This window comes from Drosophila gunungcola, chromosome 3R (genome assembly GCF_025200985.1).
Source record: "Drosophila gunungcola strain Sukarami chromosome 3R, Dgunungcola_SK_2, whole genome shotgun sequence".
Lineage (NCBI taxonomy): Eukaryota > Metazoa > Arthropoda > Insecta > Diptera > Drosophilidae > Drosophila > Drosophila gunungcola.
The window spans coordinates 19,632,468-19,647,222 of record NC_069139.1 but is presented as its reverse complement, the minus strand read 5'-3'; the positions used below and the strand labels follow the sequence as shown (position 1 = coordinate 19,647,222).

At 40.9% G+C, this 14,755-nt stretch overlaps 2 protein-coding genes across 3 annotated transcripts in view; one reads left to right on the top strand and one right to left on the bottom strand.

Moving 5' to 3' along the window:
• The window catches only part of LOC128261162 (DNA-directed RNA polymerase II subunit RPB9), a 122,064-nt gene extending 121,768 nt beyond the window's left edge, over positions 1-296 (bottom strand). The window contains exon 1 of the mRNA XM_052994700.1: positions 290-296. The gene's annotated coding sequence lies outside the window, so the exon portion shown is untranslated. The remainder of the gene's footprint in view (positions 1-289) is intronic.
• Positions 1-12,271, top strand: part of LOC128260906 (dopamine receptor 1) — a 32,156-nt gene extending 19,885 nt beyond the window's left edge. For both annotated transcript variants that reach the window (XM_052994240.1, XM_052994229.1), the window contains exons 5-6: positions 3,734-3,979; positions 5,938-12,271. In XM_052994240.1, the coding sequence (XP_052850200.1) occupies positions 3,734-3,979; positions 5,938-6,478 (787 nt within the window). In that variant the 3' untranslated portion in view covers positions 6,479-12,271. The remainder of the gene's footprint in view (positions 1-3,733; positions 3,980-5,937) is intronic.
• The last annotated feature ends 2,484 nt before the right edge of the window (positions 12,272-14,755 follow it).

Genomic DNA, 14,755 nt, shown 5'->3' with positions numbered 1-14,755 from the left:
CCGTTTTTTCCCTTTTGTCTTCTTGTCGCTTTTTGTTGGAACTGCCATTGACTTTGGCGCCTGTCATCATCGTAACTGTCAGGCGCATATGTGAAATTCATTTTAAACTGCAATAAAAACTGAAAGAACAATGAAAGTTTGCCGCAGGCAAAAGGATCTTGTGAAGGGGGGGCAAGGGTGTGCTACCATACAAGAATTTTTTGTGGGAGGTTTAAGGGTTTTGGCCAACAACCGAAGGCACAACACTTAAACGCACACCGCAAAACCTGTTCCAGCAACAATGACGCACCTGGGAACTTTTTGTAATTGTATTTTTCCACCTGCCCTGGTCGTGGTGGAGGATATGTAACACCGAACTATGGGGTTGTATCCTGAAGTTTGAAGGGATCATTGAGGACTCCTACGGGGTTTTTATTGAACAAGATTGAAAATTGATGTGGGTTGATAAATCAATGACATACAAGCAGAGGTATACATTTCCCCAGAATAATAAAGCAATTGAATTGTAAGAATTCATTTTAACAAACGTACTTTTGTAATTTTATACTTTATGAATTTGGTGGAACTAATTTAATTGGTTTTCCACAAAATGTAATCCGAAGTTAAACTTATTTATAAATTACAGAGCATTTTCTTCCGCACAAAATCGTGTATCAAAAAAGAACAATCAGTCCATATAAAAACTGTTCTTGAAATCTCTATTCCATATCAGAAAAATTTCAGATATTCGCTATTATAATTAGGCTTCACTTCATTGACTGAGTGCAGAGCAATAGTTCTCCTTATTCCCAAACTTATGGGAAAGGTATTTTTCGAATTTATATTTATAATAATCCGTAGGCATTCTTAATTTCCGTTTATTTCTGAAAGTAAAGTAAAGATATTAATCTTTCAGATCATTTATTTGAATCTGCACATTTAGATTAAGAGGAACTTTCCAAAAATCTGTTTGTCACTTTCTTAACCTTTTGACCCACAGTGCCCTGAGCACGTGCTAGCAATGACAGTTACGAAAACGCTCATAAAGAGTCATCAAATTTCCCAAGCCAAAACAAAAGCGGCCAAGCTGACGTGGCAGGACTTGAAAAAGAAGGAAAAGGAGCGACTCGAACTATGCAAATAGCGGCAGAAAAGCCAGGGGAGGGGTGGGGGGGAAGGGAGGATGGAGTCCTGGGGCGGAAGGATCGTTGTGCGTGGCTTGCGGTAATTTCTTGAGTGCATGTGGAACAAACACAAAAGCCACCGCATGAGACGCAGCCAGTCAAGCCGGCAGCTTCAGTACGAGCGTTAAATGCAAATGTCCTTTGGTCGGAGCAGCCTGCTCCTGGCACCCAAGACCCAAGCACATATCCATCCACACGGCAGACCTGGAGGAACACTCTCGCACACGATTTCAATTAGCCCATCGATGGCTGATTGGCTCCTCCACTCCGCAACTGAGGGCCAAATCGTGTGTCACCTAATGGCTGCAGGTTTATGTGCATATATCAAAGCTCTACCTCAGCCACTCTAAGATACCGAATTAGGGCAGGTAAAAGGAACCGGAGAGGGGCCAATGGGGATGCTAACAAGCAGTGATGTTGGTCGGGTGCAAAAGCCTCTAGAATATATTAGTTTCAAACGGATATCCCTTGTGGCAGTTTTGAAAACTTTTCTATACAAAATTGAATTTTTTCAAAAATATATATTTGTTTGTTTTTTAATTTTCTTTAACTTAAATATGTATTGTCGGCTTAGGATTTTTCTATCTGCAGTGTTATTTTATTCTTTACCTAGGAGCATTTCTAAACTTACGCTTAAATTATTATTATAATTGTTATTTGTTTTTGCAATTTTTTTTAAAAACTGTAACACTTATCCTAAATTGAACTTCTTTTTGTGCCTTTGTACCTTACCTAAGTAAATAATACAAGTACCTTTCTCACCACTGTTCACGGGCTTTCGTCACATGGAAATCAATTTTCGTGCCGAAAACGAAATTGAATTTGTATGTGAATACAATTACATAAACTTCCGTTTCCGCTCAGTCATCGTCCTTGAACGTGAGTGTGTATGAGTGCGTCTTTGTATTGAAATCGAATTATTCTGTTTGATTTCCTGCACAAGCCAAAACGATGCGGCATATGGCACCAAATTCGGATACCACCCTCGCACACGCTTGCCTTGCGAATTTTGGCCTTGGTATTGGGTTTTGGTTTTTGCGTTCGCTGCAGACTGCTCATTTCCTGCTGTAAAAGAGAAATCGAAGTGCTTGAAAAGGGGAGGCCTTCGAGCATGATTTGCATATGCCATTCCCCGCAATGCGTGTGCGGTTTGTCTTTGGGCTCAGAGCGATTTGTCGCCCGGCCAGTGCGAGTAATTAATGACATGCGGATGGAGCCAAACACCTGATCCGGAATCCGTGATCCCCGAGCCCGTGTCTGCGAATCCCACTTTTGAGGACGGCCCAACACTTGTCGCGTACACCCGAAAATGATGTTGTCTAATGGCTGCTGGGCGCTGAGGGATTGCCAGGGACATGCAAAGCCACAATCTGGACATCAGGACATGGTCCATGTTTGTGTTGGCCGCGCCCCTGATTCCGCTTCGCCCACGTGTTGATCCAGCTGTTGTACACTTGAAAAAAACATCATATTTATTTTTAGATCAAAAATGACAAAGTCGTTGAATTTATAACATTTTTAGAAAGATTCTCTTCAGATTTTACTCTATTTATTCTATTAAGACCTCTTTAGAGGTTTTATTCATACAGTTAGAATTAAAAAAAAATTGATTTATTTTTATTTTGTTAATGTGAGTGTTTTTCAAGTTATAAATTTTAAAAGACGTGTCAGAGTGCTTGCACGTACAATTTCAAACTTTAAACGAGTTTTACTCAAAATGGTGTTTTCAAAGTTGGTGACCAACATTTCTCGAAAACGGCTAAGCCGATTAATCTAAAATTTAAACACGAGCTTCATATATATATATTTTTTTAGTAATTAACCGAAGATTTTCAAACAATTTCCTTTCCAAACAAATATTTCTAACTGTATATTACCCCATAAGTTTCAACAACCGTTAGACACTTTTTTGGCATTGAGATGTATAAAACCCATCTAAACTTATTTTAATTCTATCAGCAAATTATTTAATATTTATATCATTGTATTGCAGTTCGAATACCAAATCATATTTAAGGCCCCTTAAAATTTTCAGTTATGAGCAATCGATTTTTTCTGCTTAAAAAAGTGTTTAATGTTCCAGCTTTTTTCGTACAAAGCAGAATTTTGTAAAATAGTGAAATAAAGAAGAATGTTGTGTTTTCCTAAATTTCTTACAATTTTTAAAATGTAAAATTCTTTTTCTGTTATTATTTTCTTTAAAGATTACTCTGAAAAAAGGGTTTCTGTCAGTCAACGATTTAAATTTTGCAAACAACTTTGTTGGATGTAAATTTATGTAATAGGGCTTAGTAGAAAAACTTTCAGCTTAATTAAACACGAACTTTAAAACCCAAAACTTTAAGCAAAACTTTTGCTGAGTGTGAGTGTCGCTGTGTGTTTACCCAATGCTGAATACCACAAGGGCAAAAGGACAAAAAGAGGAACGCCAGGAGCAGCAGGATCAGACTGGAAACGGGGAAGGAGAGAGGAGGGAGGTGGGAGGGATGCAGGCATGGCTCGTGTATTTCCGCATCCTTTGTCGCAAATTGATGCAAACCTTTGACCTCTCCGCCCATCCTCTTTTGCAGATATGGCCGTTGGGTGACACGACGCGTGGCTGTCATCACCATCGCGGCAATTTGGCTGCTGGCCGCGTTCGTCTCGTTTGTGCCCATCTCGCTGGGCATCCATCGCCCCGACCAGCCGCTAATTTTCGAGGACAATGGCAAAAAGTACCCCACATGCGCCCTGGACCTCACGCCCACCTACGCCGTCGTGTCCAGCTGTATCAGTTTCTACTTCCCCTGTGTGGTAATGATTGGCATCTACTGTCGGTAAGTCAAACGCGCCAGCCTGAAATGGCCTCTTCCGTGCAGATTGGAACAAAAGTTGAACGTGCATAAAACATGAAATGCATAAAGTAAGATATTTTCAGGCGCCTTTAGCTGCAATTATGTAGATACAAATGGCCCAGGGTCTCACACAGAACCACAAGGCAACAAAGTTTTGCCAAAATCTCTCCAAATAAAAGCAATGCGATAGAACTCAAATGTTTTTATGAGCTTAAAACAACACTGGAGGCATAAATGCAATCTCTTCTAGACATAGCACTGTTCTTATACCCTTTCGGTAGTGGAAATTTACATAACATGAACATGTATTTTTTAACACAATAAACTTTAGAAATTAAGTAACATATTTTATTACGAAAGTTACAAGTAGTTTTGACAGACTTGAAGTTTTTTTTATTCAGTGAATTCCTTTAAACTAATAAAAATGTTTTTATGTCAACATTAACAAGTAGCAAGATTAAAATAGAAGGCTTACACGATTTTTTATAGCGATTATTAAAAAATTAAGACTTAAAGAATTTAAAATTCCACTATCCAGACAAGGATAATTTTTACCAACACAAGCTCGCCTTTGGAATACCCTCTGCAAGGACATATGAAGTAAAGGCAGCAAGCAAAACAAAGGGGAAGTCGAGGCAGAAGTAGTAAAAAGTAAATAATAAAATGTTGTAAAAACTGGCAAAGTTTGCTGCTATCGCATTGCTGAATATATCAGAAAAATGCCGCAAGGACTTGCGCCCCTGATGGCCTCCAGGCTCGAGAGAAATGAGGCAAAATGAATGCGGGCAAGGGGTTTTGGGTTGAACAAATAAGCGCACGCATTAGTGTCCATCTAAGTAATCCCCAGGAGCTGGCAAAAGACTGGGGCGTGTGCAAAAGGACTAGGCAAGGACATACTCACACCCCGGCGGACAACCCCGCAGCAGGATAGCGATAGTTGCTCATCAACTGTTCGGCCAGCGGCACGTTGCCATTTTGGCTTAACGAGATTCGCAGCCATTCGCCTCCCCTGTCCTTAGTACTCTCATCAAATGGATCCCATGTTGGCTGGCATTGGAATTTTCTATCAAATTTCGGTTAAATTGCAGAATAAATATACTTTTATCGTCATAATTTGTGCCTGGCCTGATCCGGCCCTGTTATCCTTTTTATGTGGCCACTAGCCAACGAGTAAACACTCCCACAGACAGACACATATGCTCGTTTATTTGTTGGAAGATGGAAGATGAAAGGGGCGGGAGGAAAGTGGCACAGCTTAGGGACGATTCAAGTGGAAGATTGGTTATGATAGTCAGACATGGCTTATACGCAGCGTGTTTCCTTAGGTTATTGATGTGGACAGAGACATTGTTGTCGGCCTCCACTTAATTGACATGCCAAGGAGCCCAAGTGAATAATTATCATATCAATTACAAACCTTAACCAGTAACTACACAGCGCGTATTCAGTGGCAAAGTAAGATGAATTTGTGTCGAGCAACAATCAGGACCAGTCATAAGGCTACGAATAATTGATAATGTCATGCTGACACAACAAGCAACAAAAGTCATTAAATTGTAATGTTAAACTGTCATTATGAATCGTTTAATTTCGTTTTACAAGCCTGTTGTAGCCAATATTTCTTGGCTGTGTTTTATGCTGTTTATCTAAGCTATTAATGCTCAACATTTTCATATAAACATTCCAGACTAAACTTGTAATAAAAACATAATTTAATTTAAATTTAAATTTATTTTATTGAAAATAAAAATTGTTGGTTTTGGAAATGCAGGATTTTTTTGCGCTGTTTAATTAAGACATATCAAAGTTTAAACTTAAATGAGAAATTACAGAGTTAAAATCTATACAAATTTATAAGAAGTTTAAATTAAACAATTAAAACCGTTATATCATTTTTTGTAATCCTTTATACCACCCTTTTTCCTCCATTTTGTATCCAGATTATACTGCTACGCCCAGAAGCACGTGAAGTCCATCAAGGCGGTAACTCGACCCGGCGAGGTGGCCGAGAAGCAGCGTTACAAGAGCATCCGCCGGCCGAAGAACCAGCCCAAGAAGTTCAAGGTGCGCAACCTGCACACCCACAGTTCGCCCTATCACGTGTCCGATCACAAGGCGGCCGTCACGGTGGGCGTGATCATGGGCGTCTTCCTCATCTGCTGGGTGCCCTTCTTTTGCGTCAACATCACGGCCGCCTTCTGCAAGACCTGCATCGGCGGACAGACCTTCAAGATCCTCACCTGGCTGGGCTACTCGAACTCGGCCTTCAACCCGATCATCTACTCGATCTTCAACAAGGAGTTCCGCGACGCCTTCAAGCGCATCCTGACCATGCGCAATCCCTGGTGCTGCGCCCAGGACGTGGGCAACATCCATCCGCGGAACAGCGACCGTTTTATCACGGACTATGCCGCCAAGAACGTGGTGGTGATGAACTCCGGCCGCTCCAGTGCTGAGCTAGAGCAGGTGTCTGCGATTTGACCAAAAGGCTGTCTAAATCTCTCCGGCGGCAGGGCCACCATCACCACCTGGCTGCCCTGCGGATGCGGAGGTCTGCGCGTGGATGACGATGACGATGGGGCGCTGACCACGCGGTATGTTCCATGAGATTCGGTCACGGCGGCCACGGCCACCATTGTGGAGACCGTGGAGGCCGCGCAGATGGAGACGGAGCTGCTCTAGACCGCCAAATGGGTTCCTACGACCGACTCAATGTCTCAAAGCTTCAAGTGCAAGCAATCATCCCAACCCTCTGCTCTGATCCAGTGGATGTGGAAATCTGTAAGTATTATCAGCGCGTCCCAGAGACTAAGCAATCAACTATGCGTATACTTAATCGCACTAGTATCTAGCTGTAAATCCAAAAACATAAGAGAAAACCAAACCAAATCCAACCCAAAACGTGATTAGGTCTAAGATCTTCAGCCCGGCACCTAAGAGCTTCTAGTTAAGTTTCTGTTTGGATATTCATGGCATTTTGGCTCCATGCAAATGCGATTATTATGGAGTGACACATGTCACTTGCCACACTTCTCACTCACCCATCCACACAAACAAACATTTACGCACACAAACAAACCACTCGAGCCCCTGAAAAAAGAAAACGCTGCATACATCGCGGCGCCCCCATATTGGAGCAGCTCCACATTTGATTTATTGATGAGAATTTATGGTCATTGAACGAACAGGGCTGCCAGCTGCACTCGTAAATCATGCAAAATGATTATTGTTGTTATTATTACGGGCACAGCACAAAAGCTGTAAAACTCACCAACCCCCATTCGCTATATAATAAATATTATGTTTAGTTGGAGTGCCACGATGATAGCGAGTTTTTACGACCAAACTTTTCAGACTGATTTGAATTTATGCGTTGAAATCTGTTCCACGATGTTAATTAAGCCAACTGTGATTGACACCGGCGAACAAAAACAATGCCAGCCAGTCGAAAGGTTAACCCGCGAATCCATTTGGGCACTCTGATTACCGCGTGATTTAATGAGCCGCACCTGCGAAAACACAGCTATCAGCCTGCGGCATAATGAACATGTGGCCCCTGGCACCGTTTTTGTTTGCCCCTTCGAGTGTCTTGTCTTGTGCCCCAGATCCCGGATCTGAGTCAGTAGGGAAAACCAATGTAAACAGTTTGCTCTTCACGCCGCGATGAAAAATTATGCCAGCACGGCGAAAAATATTAAATTTATTAGGTCTGACGAAGGCATAAAAGTCAAGATTATAAATTAAACAATTCATCAGAGAAAAAGAATGTTAAATGGCTAATCTCAGTGTACATGACCTGGGGAATAATTTTGTATTCTATTTTTGACTTTTTTAAATACTTCCGTTTTCTGGTATTAAAAAAAAATTTTAAATTATTTGTTTAATGTTTATTAGTTGGTTTTGGTTGCCGTAATTAATGTAAACTGTTAAGATTCTAATGATTTTTTTAATGCATAAGCAATAACTAACAACAGCATATTAAAGTCCACTTTCAGAAATTTAAATCATATGGATTTGCTAAAATTGTTTTTTATTTTTCTGGAAAGCTAAGCCATGGTTTGTGGAAGAAATTTAAATTGAGTTTGGTTTTTCTCTGTGTGACAAAGCTTCTGAGCTGTTTGCCCCCTTCGGCACTTCAGTTTCAATTCCAGTTATTTGCGGATGCCACAACTCTTGCCCCAGTCTTTCTCGGTTCTGTTATTAATACAAAGTACTTATGCTGGCTGCCCCAGTTTTTCCCCTTCCTGTACAAGGCAATCCGCTTACAACCTTTTCAGTCTTTGTTTATTCGATTCCCTTTCGCGCGCTCTCCTTTTTGTATTTATTTTGGCAGTTTATTAAAACTTTGGCGCTGCTTTCGTCATTTTAATTACGATATTCGGAACAAAAGCGAAACGGCATTTGTTATCGAAGGCCACGCCCCCAGTACCGCCCAACGCCCACTGGCAATCGTCATTGCCACAACTGGCACGCAATCAATTCAACTCAACTTCAACTTCACCAACGATTTCGCACGTGTCGCAGGTTCTTCGTTGAGTAAAGGCTTGAAATTTGGGGATTGAGTGCTTTATGGCACACACGGAATGGCCTTGTCCTCAAACCTCCATGCCCTCTTTCCACCCACTCTCCACCCAACAAAAGCCTGGCCGAATTCCCACATTCCATTTGGGTTTATTTGGGGCACAGCCATTGACTTTGACTTTGGAATTTGTCGTGCCCTAACTAAGCCCTAAAAAAAAATGGCTAGCCCATGATAAATGTGATTGGCGCGGCCATAAGCCTTAACCCAATATGTTCCAAATTTGCCATTATTCAATATTGATAAATCAACAGCTAAATTGAACAGCTACAAAAGAATTTTTAAAGAGATGTGGTCGCAAAGCGAATATAATCCATTTCGGTGAATAATAAATAATCTGTTAAATAAGCTTACAAAGCGAGGAAAATAATTGGCATTGTTTTAAGCAGCCAAAATTCTGCAAACACTCATACTTTGTCAACCATGGGTTAAGAAATTTACCAGAACTCTTTCGTTTCGGCTTTGCATAATTAAGATAATGCCCGGATCCTTGTTTTGGTTATGCTTTCTCGTTACAGAACTTCCTGTTTGTATCACTTCGCTACTCCTCTTCTTTCTTTCTCATCCGAAATTCTCCGACTTTCTCCTGCGTTCTCCGACTTTCTCCCCTTTATTCATCTTTGATTTGCTGGAAGCAATTTTGTGATTGTGACTATTGCAGATGGTTCCCTGGTTCCTTTTCTCCCCCAATCATGAAAATCCCTTTCTAGCCTGGAATTTTCAAAGGCCAAGGGTTTTTTCAGGGTTTTGGTTTCCGCGAGTTTTAATTGAAACATTTGACAGCCTGAAAGTCGATTGTTGGCTTGCCATTCTGTTGGATTTTGCGGCCTCTGGCTGTCTGCTTCTAATTGTATTAGCCAGATTCATGTTAGAAGCCTACGTGACCAGCATGAAAAAGTGGTGCTGTCTGCAACGAGGTTCTGCGAAGAGAGAGGTATCCAGTAAGCCAAGCCAAGCTGAACATGCCCTTTCATTAGCATAATCGCCCCACAAAAAACTCACTTCACTAGTAGATAGAAATTTCCCCATTCACTTGAAAGTCTGAACTTCTTTTGTTGTCTATTTGCTGCTTAAACAAACAGATTTCCCGTAATTGCTTTTGCAATTGGGTCAAAAGAACAAAAAAGGCATACAGCGAAAAAAATCACAAGTTCATGTCAATAAGAGCTACAATCAATTAAATTTTTGTGCAAACAGCCTGAAAAAATTCTTTAAATGAAAGCGCTCAATTTGAAAAGAATTTAAATGATAATGAAGCAAATATTTATATCAAATTCAATGGCCACAAATGTATGTTTACTTTGTGTGGCTCACTCTTGTAAGACTTCCAGCCCTCTTCAATATTTCATGTCATCTGTCTGCCCTTGGCACATTACTTTGCCTGCAATACTTTAGGCAGCCATCTGGCTAATCCCATGTATACATAATGTGTGTCATATATATTCAATTGGCAATCCTTTAAGCCAGCTTTAAAATCTATTTGGATTTCCCCGTTTGCCGAGTGTTAAACTTCAATCTGGAGCCGAAAAAGTCAAACGGTGAATGTCAACATTTCGCATAAATTGCATGTCGACTGCCAAAGAGATTCCAAAGCGGTCGGTTCCCATTAAAACAGGGCCTTTGACGTTGACTGGTTTAGGCCCGCTCACTCTCTGATGGATTGATTGATTGATTGATGGATGGATGGTTGGCTGAATGGCTGGATAGACGGCAAAAGCGAATTTTGCTGCTTCGCTGGCATCGTTTCCCATCTTTTTTTGGGGGTTTGACATGGCCACGCCTTCTAAGCACTGACAACTATCAACAGTTGGCCGCCAAAGTTTTCGCAGCTACCTTATGCTCTTCGCTTGGCTTAACTTTGGTTATATTTTGGCATTTTTATAACTTTTACGCCTGCCAGTGTTTATTTTTCTTTACGACTTTCCACTAATTCCCGCAGTCTTCCTTATTATTTTTTCCCTTTTGCCCTCTTCCTTCGCAGCCATCCCAATCTAAATCTTTTCCTGGCGCGTGTCATTTTGTAGCCTACTTTTAGGCTGAGCTCGCATTCCTGCTCCACATTGCGTATACGTAACGTATGCCCGCGAAAACGTTTTATTGCCGACATCGCCTGGCGTGCTAATTTATACGTTAGGCCCGGGAGGGCCTTCATTTAATACCTCTAGCGGCCCCAGTCACGCCCAAATGGATCATAAAAACACAATTTTAATCACAATTTCTTTTTTTTTTTGCTTGCTCCATGGCATTTTTCGCATAAGCAAATTAGCGAAAAGATTTCGATAAGTGCAAGGAACTTAGCACATATGAGTTTGTGGCCACACGTTTTTATGCACAATCTTTTCGACACTTGCTTTATTTTATTTAAATTCCCATTTTCCATCTTTAAGATGGAAAATACCTAAAAGTGAAATAACCAAAGTTTAAATTTAGTTGAATACATTTTTAAATTTCCTACTCGCAGAGGAATGCTTTTTCGCCCACTTGACCTTCCAGGCCGTTTTGGCTAAGAGCCTAGTTCGATGCGCATGTAGTTGCATTGAACTTGACATTTAACCTCCAGCAGCACTGCGTATACGTAATCTTTGACATTTGGCAACTTAAAGTGCTTTAAGCTGCCTCTAAGTCGTTGGCCAGTAACTTTCATTTGATTTTCAACTTCTTGCCGCCGCCCGCAGAAAGTTTCGCTCCCTTCCGAGCGTCCTTTTGTAATCGTGGGCTCAAAAAAAGGGGGTGGAAAACTTTGGGCTCGGAAAAAGTTTTCCAAGCCTGCAACAATAACAAATGCAGCAAAGTTAAGATAGACTTCCTTCCCTTCGCGGCTCCACCTGCCACAGCATGCAATTAAAATTATGTGCCCCAAATGCAAAAGAGTTGGCTGCTGCTGCAGCCTCGAAAACATTTCGTAATGCACTTGGCTTCAGGTTTTATGCCAGTTGCGGTAATTTAATCGGAAGGCAAATTCAATTCGAAGGCAAAAGTTTCTGAATAAATGATGGCTGTCCGGGTGTATCGAGTGAATTGGGAGCATTTCCATTTGCCACTTACAATGACAGTTATTTAATTCCACCGGGAAGCCGCTGCCGCTGCCGCTGCCGCTGCTTAACCTTATCCCTTTTTTGCCTGATCCCTGCTGACGAGTATCAAGCGATTTAAGCTGCACTCAATCGATTTTATATCCCGACCCTTACATGCGATGCATTTTAATTAAGAAGGAAGCCTCTGAGTCCGCAGGCGGACTGTTACAGACGCCAGCCTACAATGTACACCTTTTTAACAAGGTCCTGTCGCCTTGACATGCCACGCCCACCGCCCCCGCTCTCTGCAGTTTGCAATTTTAAACCCCAATTGAATTACTTTCCATAGCCGGCATCGTTGGCGGTCGGCTGGTTGGGCCTTCTACCTGATTTTCCCCCGTGGGCTGCAAAGGCTGCCTGCCAACCCGCATATTTGATGGGGCTTTGAGAACGCCGCCTTCTTAGCTGACGAAGAACAGGTGAAAAATAAGGCGAGAATGTTGAGCCAACAGTGTTAATTGGTCTGCGAAACCCAAAGAATTTCAGACTTGGCTTAGATGGGCTTAATCAAAGAAAATAGTACCAGTGCTTAAAGCGATTAACATGGTTATAATATTCGAAATAAATTTTTTTAATATACTTAGTATATGATTTTTTAAATATTTTTAATGTTGTTGTATAGCTTGTTTATCTGGTCCTTGTGCAGTATATTTACATAATTAATCATTTGATTTGTATTTTCAATTGCATTAATTAATTTGAAAAAACTTCTGAGAATACAAAAATAATTAAGGTTTTAATCAACTTCTCAAACTCAGAGAATTTTATTTGATTGCGAAATGTTTTAGTCATAAAAAAAGCTCACACAACGATGTTTAAACTTTTGCGTAGTTTAATCCCAGCTTTATCAAACTGAGAACCGGTTAAGAGAAATAACTTTTCAATTTAAGCACTTAATTTCGCACAAAGCAATTAGCTCTGCATTCCGCAAAATAAATTTTAATCAGTCATAAAAATAACAAGCCAACCATTTTGAGTGAGAAAATTTAATTCAATACTCAGCATGAAAATACTCAACAAAATATGAATACTATTTGATTACGGCACAACGAGGTGTTTGAGAGACGTAAATGATTTATTTGAATAATTTGAGTTTCCCCCCCCAAGAACCACCCTCGCTTTTGACATTTAATTAATTGACAAATATTTGTGTAAAGGCAGCAACTGGCTGGACCAGAGCTGTCCGCAAATTAAACAATAACACAACGGGCACTTCAATCGAAATTTATTTGATAAAATATTTTTCTTCCCCACCGATGCTGCATGGTTTTTCAATTAAAGCCGAAATCGGACTGTGCTGAAACTAAAAACAGGGCCAAAACCGAACCAGACCCAACCTCTGTCCAGCGGTTGGCCATGTGCCGTGCTCCTGACAGCTGCCGCCCGAGGGGAATCAGGATCAGGTAGAGTGTCCTGCTAGAGCTGCGAGGCAACAATGCAGGCGTGAACATAAATTTCAAGCTTCACTGAGCCACCCAGAGCCCTTCGGTTGGTCCACCCCGCAATCTCCGCCCTTCGGCCGGAGCTAAAAGTGCCAAAGTTTATTATTAAATTATGTTGGCAAATAAAACTGTTGAACGTAAAATCAATTTTCGAAACATCTCTCTGCTTCTGGCAATGCCCACTGAGAAGTGTCTTTTGTCTCTGGGTTTTCATTTCTTTCTCTCTCTCTCTCTCTCTCTTTCTCTCTCTCTCTATCTCTATCTCTTTTTTTCATTCTACACAGCCTTCTCTTTCGCTGCCTGTGACCGAATGAACCCAACTAATCAAATTAAGCTTATTTTTAAAAAATTCAACTTGCCCAAAAAACAATTCTTCCTCCCGGGAAACCCTTTTCGATGCTGGTAATCGAATATACCCTACTCATCAAACTCGTTAATGGCTCTTCAACTCGCTGGTCGAGACCGCAAATAGCCGCTGGATACCCGAAAATCGATTCCCGATATATACGCGATATATATATATAAATAGCGAGCGAGAAACCCCGTACATGTGAAAGGATATTTCGAAGACCTGAAATAGCCCAAGTTCCGTTTAGAAGCTGAAAACTGAAATACTCACATTGAATAGGCAAATTCTCAGGTCAGGGAGGCCGAAAGGAGACAGAGGATAGGGCGGATAGGGAGAGCGAAAGAGAGGCTGACAGCTTTCTTTATAGAATTACTTCTGGCGCAATAACTTTTCCAACTGAACGAGCCGTTGATGGAGCACACTCGCTCTCTGCGTCCGCTTTTCCCACCGCTTTTTCTTCCTCCTTTCCCTCCTGCCCGCTTGTCATCCTCTTTCATTCCATTCATTGATTTGCCTTTTGCCATGGCCAACTAGTGCAGGACGTGCAGGACATGCGACGTGGCCCAGAGAGGCAGACATGGGCCACTTCCTCTTGGCCCAGTCTCCTTAACACTCCAGCGCCCGAGAGTCCGGGACAAAAATAGCTTACGGTGAACTCTCTTCTATGCCTGGTCAGCTAACCCACTAACACAGAATATTATTTATTAAACTGTTTGCACCCCTTCCGATTTGGCAAAATCTCAATTTTTAATTTCTTTCTTCTCTTGACCCTCCGGCTGGCTATTGGCCGTAAGTAACAGCAGGACAATAACGGTTTGTGGACAAATTAACTTTTAGCCTGTTCAACTTTATACAATTTTCGACAACAATCATTAGTCTCACTGCAATATACTTCGGTCTTTAAACAAAATAAACAATTTCAATGTTTTACAATTAGGATTTGAATACCACACAGTACATACATTTTCGTATATTTTATTAAATATGCTTTTTAAGCTCCTTAAAATATTGTTAACAAAAAATAATCCGAAAGCAACAAGGCATTTCATTTGGACAAATTAAATCTCTAATTCGCTATTTGCCTAACAAATTAGTTTACCGATTGGCACGGCGATCTCTAGTAATTAGTTTGCTTTATGCATTAGTGATTTGCAAAACTAAATGAACTCTGCCGGCTTTTAAATTGCTAAACTTTTGTTCGAACATTTTTAAAAGCGATGTAAAAAAGTTTGCAAACGGTTTGCTAAATGGAAAACTGTTCACTTTATTTATTTAGATGTTTATTTATTGTTAAAGATAAAATAAAAACATAAA